Genomic DNA, 9,843 nt, shown 5'->3' on the forward strand with positions numbered 1-9,843 from the left:
TATGGCAATGTACAAAAGTAAGGCTTAGCTAGTTAGCCCACTTATTATTATTAGCCAACAACAATTCTCTCCTTGTCCTGCCTATAACTTTTCTTTCTCCTGTTTTACAACTGTTCTGCTCCACTTCTGCCTGTCCTTGCAAATCATGCATCAGCTCCCACTCCTCCCCTTCCTCTTCCCACGTGTTACACGTTTGCGCGCGCATGCACATGTTCGCATGCATGCATTCTCACGCGTGTTCGTACTTTCATGTGTGCATTTGCGCCCGCCCTCCCACTCTCTCAAAAGGAAGATTTAGCATTTTAGCTTGGTGTGCCGCCGAAATCCCTACCGCCCACCTGAAATCCTGAAACGCCCACTAGTGGGCAGTAGGTACCAGGTTGACGACCCATGGCGTAGACTATAGTATACAAAATGCAGAGGTTGGGGTCTGGATTTGCTGTGGATTATTGTCGGAAAACGCTCAGATTGGAAATAAAGTGCAGCTATAACTATATAATATTTATTATCACAATAATAATATATTTCTCTTTTATAGTTCATTTAACACAATGACACAAAATGTTACATGTTTTGTTATATTTTTTGCAGCAAACATTTTCTTCATGTTATTGTACTAGTGTAACAAATTGTTTATTAAATATGATTTGATATCATTATCATCTCAATGATCAAGCTCATTCTTCAATCATTCTGTGCATCTCAGCTGTATGAGAAGGGTAATCAATTTCACAGCAAAATAGCCATATTCAAAATGCTTTAATCTCTATGGGAACCGGATGTCTACTCTAACTAGGTCGCTTAAGGAAAATGTATACTGCATGACTGCTTTGTAATCATTTCTGCCATACGTGATGCATACTACGCATCACTGGTTATAGAGTAATCTGATCACTTCATAACCCTACGTGATTTTAATGTAGCTGTGTGGCTATACATTCAGTCAGATTAACTGAAGTCAATGCAGTTTCCTTATCAGAAATATGTAACTGTTCCCATAAAGCTTGAAGATAATAAATAAAGTAGCTATATGTACCTACATATCTGTATTTAAATGTATATGTAACTTCGTAACTTCACATCTGTCAAGATATATACATCTGTTGTGCATGTGTGAAGATGCTCCCTGTGGTGTTGTATGTATGTGTTTGAAGGTTGCTTGAGGGATTGCATGAGTGTAGAAAAGACTGTTTGCGATGTAGTGTGTGTAAAGAGGTCTGTATGAGGCATTCTATGTGTCGCTAGGAGCTATAGTGTGTATTCCTGAGCTGTGAAGTAAGTGTGTGTGTGTGTTTATAGGGCCTGTAGAGTATTTGCGCCTAGGGGTAGTTGTGTGTGCAGAGGTTGTACTGCGTGTGTGCATCTAGGGGCAGCAAGTGGTTGTATCTAGAAGCTGTTGTGATTATGTGTATAGGGGTTGACGTGCACATGTTTTTATACGTGCGGCAATGTGTGTATAGGGGATTTAATATGTTTAGTGTTTAGTATATATAAATTGAACAATATACACATATTATGCATCTGTATGTGTTATGCGTATCTATGCTGTTTAATGTGCTAAATGTATCTCCTCTATTTTCTTGTACTGGCTATTCTCAACCACTCTGCACCTTTTTATCTCAGGTACATCATTTGGTATTTACAACACACCAATTGCCCTCCCTCCCCCCCTCCCTTCTCTAACAACATTAGTTGTTTTGTAAATGTTAAACTCTGTTATGTTGATCAGTATTGTCTCAGACTTGAGGAAAAGAGGAAAACTATTAAAAGCTTGTTTTTTTAAATGTTACTCCAAGCACCATGATTACTTCAGTGATTTGAAGTGGTTATTGTGCCTGAAGTCTCTATGTATAGCATTTCAGTGTGAAACCCTGCACATACATAGTTTAAACCCTTTACTGCTGGTGGTGTAATTATAACCTCGGCAGTGTCAGTGGGGGGTCATTAGCCAGCTCAGAACAACCCCACAGATAACAAAAACATATTATGTCACAAGACATAATTAAAAAATAAAAGTACACTTAGTTAACAAATACAGCACTATATGTTCGGACATAGTCTAATGGCGTGCCTTTTAGTTAAACTCATTGCTGCCAACATGCATGGACACACTATCGGGGTGCTGCACATTGCCTAGTAATACTAAGTCAAGAATGGACATAAAACGTTATGTAACATACTTAGCCTGACCCGTTAGAATCTAGCATAGACAACAGCACATAAACTTCAGTTCAGATCTAGCTTAAACTTTTACTGCTCACATATGCCGACTGAACAATAGGATGCTGAGAGAGGCTTATTATTACTAAAGTGGGAACTGATGTGCATTATGTTATCTGCCTAACCCTTAGTATGTAACTTATGTTCAATTGCATTACCCTTTTCGCCTTACTAGGCATTGACTGTTCTAATTTGATGTGTAACGCACAAGTAGCAAATGCTTATGAAGTATGTTTATTATGGTCCGCATACCTCCCCTGCGTGGGAAAACTGCTCTTAATACGAAACAATAAAAATATTTAATGAAAAAATAAAAGTACATACCAAAAGAGCTGTGATGGTGAAAAAGTGTGGATGAAAACCCCTTCCACCAGAAGTAAGTGGACAGTTAATACATTGCTAAACACAAAAACACACACCAGTCAAGCCATAAGACTTGCTTTTGCCACATAAATCTCACTTTAACAGTGCTCTTTTTTGGTATGTAGTTTTGTACTTTACAAGTACTACCAAGCCTCCATAGCAAGCCATTAACCAACCTCATGCTGATGATTTGCATTAACAACGAAACTGCTGTCCATGAGTGGTTCACTGGCTTTGCTTCGCTTCCTGAGTTGTGTTTTAAAGCTGTTGTATACAGCAGACACATACTCCAAGGAATGCATGTATAAAGTGGAATTATGAGGCAATAATGTGGTTCTTTGTTGAGCTCATTTGCATACGCTTACCCAGAATCCCTTGCAGTAGTGAGAGCACTGTTAAAGTGAGATTTCTGTGGCAAAAGCAAGTCTTATGGCTTTACTGGTGTGTGTTTTTTTTTGTGTGTTTAGCAATGTATTAACTATCCACTAAAAATAAAAGAAACTTCATGCAGCCTGATTATCCTCGTCTAGGCTGAAACTTTGCAGCATCAGCTGTTAATATGCACCCATAATAATGATCATTTGATCTGTATAATTTTGTCTCATGTTGCCAGTTTGAATGCTCTAGCTTATGTTTATTTTCTGTCTTTCTATTGTACAGATATTTACTACCGGACAACAGCAAATCATCGAAGCACAAAACTCCAATCATAAAGAAGAATGTGAACCCTCAATGGAATCACACATTTTCTTTTACAAACCTACAGCCAGCGGACCTTCAAACCATCTGCCTAGAACTTACAGTGTGGGACAAAGAATCCCTATCTAGCAACGTTTTCCTGGGTGGCGTCTGCTTGGGCTGTGGAAGCGGTAAGAGCCCGTTTTATCATTAATCTTTATTGATGTATGTAGAACCCTTAAAATCCTGAGGTTACTAGTAACATTCACACTGTCTATTGCATTTATATATTCCAATCGAAGATCAATAATGCACCACTGCATTTTCTCTCTTTCCTAATGTGCAATATTGATAAATGCCCTGTTTATGGGGAACATTAATTACATAATTTACAGATTTACTGTATTTAAAATGATGTAGTTAAATAACGACAGTCAATATTGCAATTGCATTTTTCATGGTTGAGTGGCACTGGGTGAACCTCTTCCTATAGGCCTCGGACCCTGACAGGTATTTTAACATTTGATTAGAGCATATATCAGTCTTTCTGTATATTGTATTTTTTATGTATCCTTTGCCGTTGTCCCTCAACCCATCGCACCCTTACTCGAAATCAGTCCAAATTAATTTCATACACAGCTTATGCATGTCACATGACTATCCCACCACATAAAAGACCAACCATCACTTTGTAGATGTAATGTCAGCTAGGGCTCAACTGAGACTCACGTATTTAGAAACTGGGAAGCTCTTTTGAATGTATGTGATCTAAAATAATATTTCTTACAGGAAATAAGAAATAAATAATTTCCTTTTAATAACTAAGTATGATGTAAACTATCAGCATAGATAAATAAATGCAAGCCAAAATACTATAAAAAAAGGGATTGCCAAGAATTAATTATCCAACTGTTTGAACTTTGCTGTTGTACAGGACAGCAGGTGTTTAGTTAGAGAAAATATTATATGCTCATATCACTTTACTCAATTCTGTTCTAAATTTTATAGGTTTAAATTCTGGAAATGAAGTAGACTGGGTAGATGTACAAGGAGAAGAACATTTCTTATGGCAAAGGATGATTGACAACCCTGGGACTTCGGTTGAAGGGACCCTTATGTTAAGATCTACTTTGGCCAAGCAGAAGAGCCCTGCATTGAAGGCTTGAACCTATCCAATATCCAAATAGACCAGTTGTAAGCAGACTTTAATTGTTTCAGAGACATCTCTGGGGATGGAATTGGATATGAGTTTTTGGCACCAGTTGCACTACTGCCATGTCTCGTACGCCGGTGATTAAAAGATGGCTACTGTATGTAAGGTGTATATATAAAGCATGTATTAAAGTGCTAATGAGGCATTTTCTACAAAAAAATAGAAGAGCGATGTCAAGGAGATTCCAAAGGTTCACACATTTCTCGATATTTTCCAGAAATATTAAGTCACTCAAAACATGTACATTCCAATTTTTTGTAGAGCTCCTTTTTACAAATTATTCTAAAATATTAGTTTTTAACTGAAAATCCGAAGCACAAACATGATGTACAACATTGCAGCATTATAATTTATTATTTTATAGCATATTTTATGCCTTCAATAGCTTTTCATTTCTCAGAAAGTAGACAAACTGTAACGGAAGGCTGGTTTTCTATTGTACTGGTCGATGTCACTGTTTGCAAGAGGCAAAGAACGTTTTTTAATACCGTTTACTTTTATAAGAAACCTACAATTTTATCCCACAAAATTCAATTACCGCAACGTATTTATGAATGGAGGTATGTTCCCCAAAATGCCAATCCTGCCTTGAAATTAACCCCCATTGGACACCTAAGGTGATTTGTTTGTAGCCCTTTGTGTCTCTTCTACTGAAAATTAAGTTATTTGCTAATAAAGATAAAGATTAAGTGAGAAATTACACAGAGACATATCATAAAATTATTGCCGTCATTAATCTTAATTAAATTGTGTAAAAAAAAGGTAAGAGAGTATGTATTTTATTATCATTATTTATATATGTGGAATCTTGTCAATCATTAAACGTAACTATTTTTACAACTATGAAAGACGTGTAATTGAATAATACAGCATTTCTACCCCCGTCCAGCATTTCTAGCTGCAAATGTGTATTTTTTTTATACATAAAAAATAGATCAAAAGTGTTAGGATTTTGTGTCCATCCTTTACAAATATGTAATAAGCTACATAGTTCTTGAAAAGCCACTTATGTAAATTGTCACATTTTATACCTTATAACAACATTCAAAGTTTACATTTGTCCTATCATTTATTTTTTTTACTGGACAAAACGTTTTATTCTCTTTTAGCTTTTTTTATATATTTTTTTAAATGACCTTTATTTAAAGTTATTTCATGGTAGAGATATATATTCGTGTCGAGTTAGGGTATTGAAAAGTAATATTTTATTGATTGCTGTTAAAATATCATATGGCTGCCTTTGTCCTGCAGATATTGTAGAACAAAGTTTCTATCATCCTCAGCCACAGACTTAATAGATTCGGAGAATGAGAAAGTGTCTATTAAAACTTACGCATTTCAGTCGCTTCATGACTGTGTAAATTATTATTAGTATTATTATTATTTTATTATTTATATAGCGCCAACAAATTCCGTAGCGCTGTACAATGGGTGGACTAACAGACACATAATTGAGATCAGACAACTGGACGTACAGGAACAGAGGGGGTTGAGGGCCCTGCTCAATGAGCTTACATGCTATATGTATATTAATTACATTTGATGACGCATTCCCCACAATATTGCTGTAAACTGTATTTATTATATATTGCTATTACATAGAAAAATGTAAAAAAAAAAAAAATTAACAATACCCTCAAAGTCTTCTTTCCTAGTAAAAATTTTTTTTCTGTGTTCTGTTGTACAGTTAATTTTAATTAGTTTGACCATAGCCTTACCTCCGCTTTCTTATGATTAATGTTATTTTGTTGAAATCTGGAAAAGCCATATTGTTTATGTTATGATTACTGTTAATTTACTTTAGTGAACTTATGATTTATGGTTTTTTTTATGGATCCAAGAAACTGTTATTGGTTTATTTTGCATATGCATATATTTAGCAATTCTGTTTGTTTGTGAACAAAATGTACATTTTGTATCGACACATGATACAACTTAGATAATAATCAAAATGAATTGGAAAAGGAGCTCACAATCTAGATGCTAGATGTCTGCAGGTCGCGCTTGGATCACGCGTAATTTTTCATAGCCTGCTGCATGTCTGAGTTGATATTAAATGACTATTTAATAATTTTTCTGAACTAGGGAAAATGACAAAAATACTACTACAGGATCACAATAGTACTATTACTTAATACCGTGTGACAGATTTTAGAAAGGGCAGAAGCTATCAGTGATGCCCTCAAGGCAGCTGACGTGAAGGTGGTATTATCGCGGAATAGACTTGTCTAGTATCTAGACTTGAGGAGAAAAGACTTGCAGAATGGTGAGATATGTTATTGGTGATATTATTATAAGCTTTAAGTGCGTGGAAACCTACAAAATGAGACAAAAGTGAGTTCAATTAGTGACATGTTATTAAACTGTGATGTAAAACATATGTATGTATATTGACATACATATACATTGAAGCACATTAGGCCAGACAAATTAAGACAGAGAGAAGAGGTCAATGAGTTGGCAATCAACTGTAACAATTGCAGTAGAGAGATCCCAAAGTATGATTTGAGAGTGGTGAACTTTTAAGGCTTTATTCCAATTGGTTATTTCTAATTGAGTGGTAGTCCACAACTGTGTTTTATTGGATTTCTTAGGCTAAAAATAGTCATCCCAGTAGCCAGCTCCTCAAAACGGTAGTGCTGTTCTTAAATGATTGAGAAATGTGATTTAATCATAAAATTGTGACAATAGAATTGCAAAATCTAGGTCAAAATACTCATTAAAAATAAACTTCAAGTTCAGTGAATAATTTCCATATTGAATATAAATATCATTTTATACATGCAAAGTAGGTACAGCAATGGCACTAAATACTAATATATTTTAATAAATATGTTCTAAATGTTATATATATTTTATTTATAAATAACACTACACCATCAAGCATTTAATGGGTTAAAATGTACCCCTATGTATTTTGTTAGTGCATTTTCATCATTTTATACACAAATTACCTGTTTTTTCATGATTTGAGTTTAGACATTTGATAATATTTTATTTCGTTCATATATTTCACGTGGATTTATTATAGGTTCACTCTAATTTCTGAGATGTCCGTTTCAGGGTCAATATGCAGGAGTCCTGGGCATTATTCTGTTTGTGCAACCTAAAGACCCTTGTTCCTTTATTAAAAAAAATATGTTTTGTTTAATTTTAAACAACTTTAAATCATTGTGTCAAGAAAGCTTTCCATGGTTAAATATCATCCAGGTGTTCAAGTTCTATCAAACAGCAGCTTTATTTGAACAAGAAGTGCAAGAGGCCTTTGCGTAGGCCGAAACATTGCATTCTTGTTTCAATAAAGCTTATTTTTGATAGAACTTGAGTGCCTGGACCATGTTTATCTTTGGGGTTTTGCCAATCCAAGGTCTGACTCTGAAGCACCTTGATTCTAATGTAGGAGTGTGGTATCCTCTCCAAAGAAAGCTTTCCTTAGCACAATATGGGAAGCCAATTTTGCCTCCTTATGAAACGTTCTCTGGGTACAGTTATATTGAGCTTAAGGTCCACTGCCTGCAGTTAGAGGCCCATCTGAAAGTCACAGTCTATTAGAGGTCCGGTGTTGAGCCCTTCTCACAAGATGTGTTTGTCTTACAATATATAGCATGCCCTGTCACTGCAAACAGCAGAGACACTGGTGTTAGTCTAGTATCATGGGCAGCTCCAAGAATGGCTCGACCCTGTGTAACAGTCTTGGATTTCTCTAAAACAGACATTGTGAACATGGTAGGACATATAGTTCAATAACCGTGTGCCTGCCCTACTGTTTGTACTCCTTAAGTGTCTCATCCAAACTTATCTCCTGCAATAAATTGCTTTTGAGTAGTAATTTCTACAGCATTGACAAGCCCCCTTTGCATTATTTATGAGGTACCAATGAATATCAAAACAGCTAGCTCAACATATGTTTACATTAATTTTGTTGCAATTTAAAAGAATTTCAAAGAGCATTAATATATGTTATAAATCTGTTTATATTAGTATTTATTAATTAACCAAATACTGTAATTTTATTAAAATTAAATCTGCTTTCATCCCAATTTGTTTGACTTTTCTTTCAATGTTTTTTATTTTTACTTTGGACATTATATATACTACACAACAATTTTTACAGGTCAAATTGTTATGGGTATCATTGGCATCACTTATGACTACATTAAGTAGATGACAGATTAAAGATTTTTTCAAAGATTATTTTTTATTGTATTTTTTATAATTACATAAGAGTATAGTAAACATATATCTATAGAATAAAATATATCTATAAAGAATGAATATAAAAGTTTAACAGGAGTTGGAGCCCAGTTGCAGGAGATGGCACAAGGCAAAAACCAAAAAGACAGTACAGATAAAGGGGTAATCTAAAGGTAGGGTCAGACGAGAAGCAGAAGTCAGGGCTGGCAGCGGAGTATCGTAGTCAGTAAGGCAGGCATTGGTCAGAGTCCAGGAAATCAGTCAGCAGAGTAACAAAGATCCATCAGGAAACACAAAACAAACAAAACGACCAGATACTAGGCCTCAGGTAGAGCTGGCTTTTACAGCCTGCTGATTAGGAGCAGCTGACCCTAATTGGTAAGGGGCTGCAGGTGGATCAGCACTGCTCCATCCAGGCCAGGAGTCAGGAAGCAGACAAATATATGTAGATACTGAAGAGAACCTGCCTTTGATGCTGGAGCTGTGAGTTCAAATCCAGCCAGGTCTCTTAAAGGCAAGGGGCAGTCATGCCTTGTGGTCTGCGGGGTGCACCGTGACAATTAAATAAAATGTGAATATGATAAAAGGAAAGTATCAATTAAGCAATATGACAATATTCTGGGTTCTTATGTGTAAAAACGACATACTACACAAAAACATAGAAATTAATAAATTAATGATATACAATAAAACCAACAGGAATTTTAGGCAGGGCTGGGATCATTCAATTATGCAAATTAACTAGCTTTTGGATTACCAAAAGGTTAATCACAACAGGGAAAAGGTCAGTTGGAAGTCGAAGCTTATATAGCCCAATGTGATTGGTCTGCATTACTTCTGTGTCGCCAAAAGCCATGTTACGGATTAGGTGCTGTATTAGGGTAAAGTTAGGGCTAGAAGTTGGGTAAAGGATTTATTGCTAGCATTAGGGTTAACACTTGGGATAGGGCTAGTATTAAAGATAAAGATATGTGTGGTTAGCATTATGGATAGGGCCAGGGGCGTATTAGCCGCGAGGCAAACAAGGCATTTGCCTTGGGCGGCATTTTCCAGGGGGCGGCAAAAAAAGCCGCCCCCAAATGCCCAAGGCAAATGTCTTGTTAGCCTTGCGGCTAACAGACATGCCGGCGGGCTGCTGGGCGATCGGACGGCACTGCCTGGCGGGCGGCCGGCTG

At 36.1% G+C, this 9,843-nt stretch overlaps 1 protein-coding gene across 1 annotated transcript in view; it reads left to right on the forward strand.

The window, feature by feature from the left end:
* The window catches only part of SYTL5 (synaptotagmin like 5), a 242,536-nt gene extending 237,061 nt beyond the window's left edge, over positions 1-5,475 (forward strand). The window contains exons 18-19 of the mRNA XM_063450103.1: positions 3,244-3,452; positions 4,270-5,475. Coding sequence (XP_063306173.1) covers positions 3,244-3,452; positions 4,270-4,427 — 367 coding nt within the window. The 3' untranslated portion in view covers positions 4,428-5,475. The remainder of the gene's footprint in view (positions 1-3,243; positions 3,453-4,269) is intronic.
* Positions 5,476-9,843: the final 4,368 nt, after the last annotated feature.

This window comes from Pelobates fuscus, chromosome 1 (genome assembly GCF_036172605.1).
Source record: "Pelobates fuscus isolate aPelFus1 chromosome 1, aPelFus1.pri, whole genome shotgun sequence".
Classification (NCBI taxonomy): domain Eukaryota; kingdom Metazoa; phylum Chordata; class Amphibia; order Anura; family Pelobatidae; genus Pelobates; species Pelobates fuscus.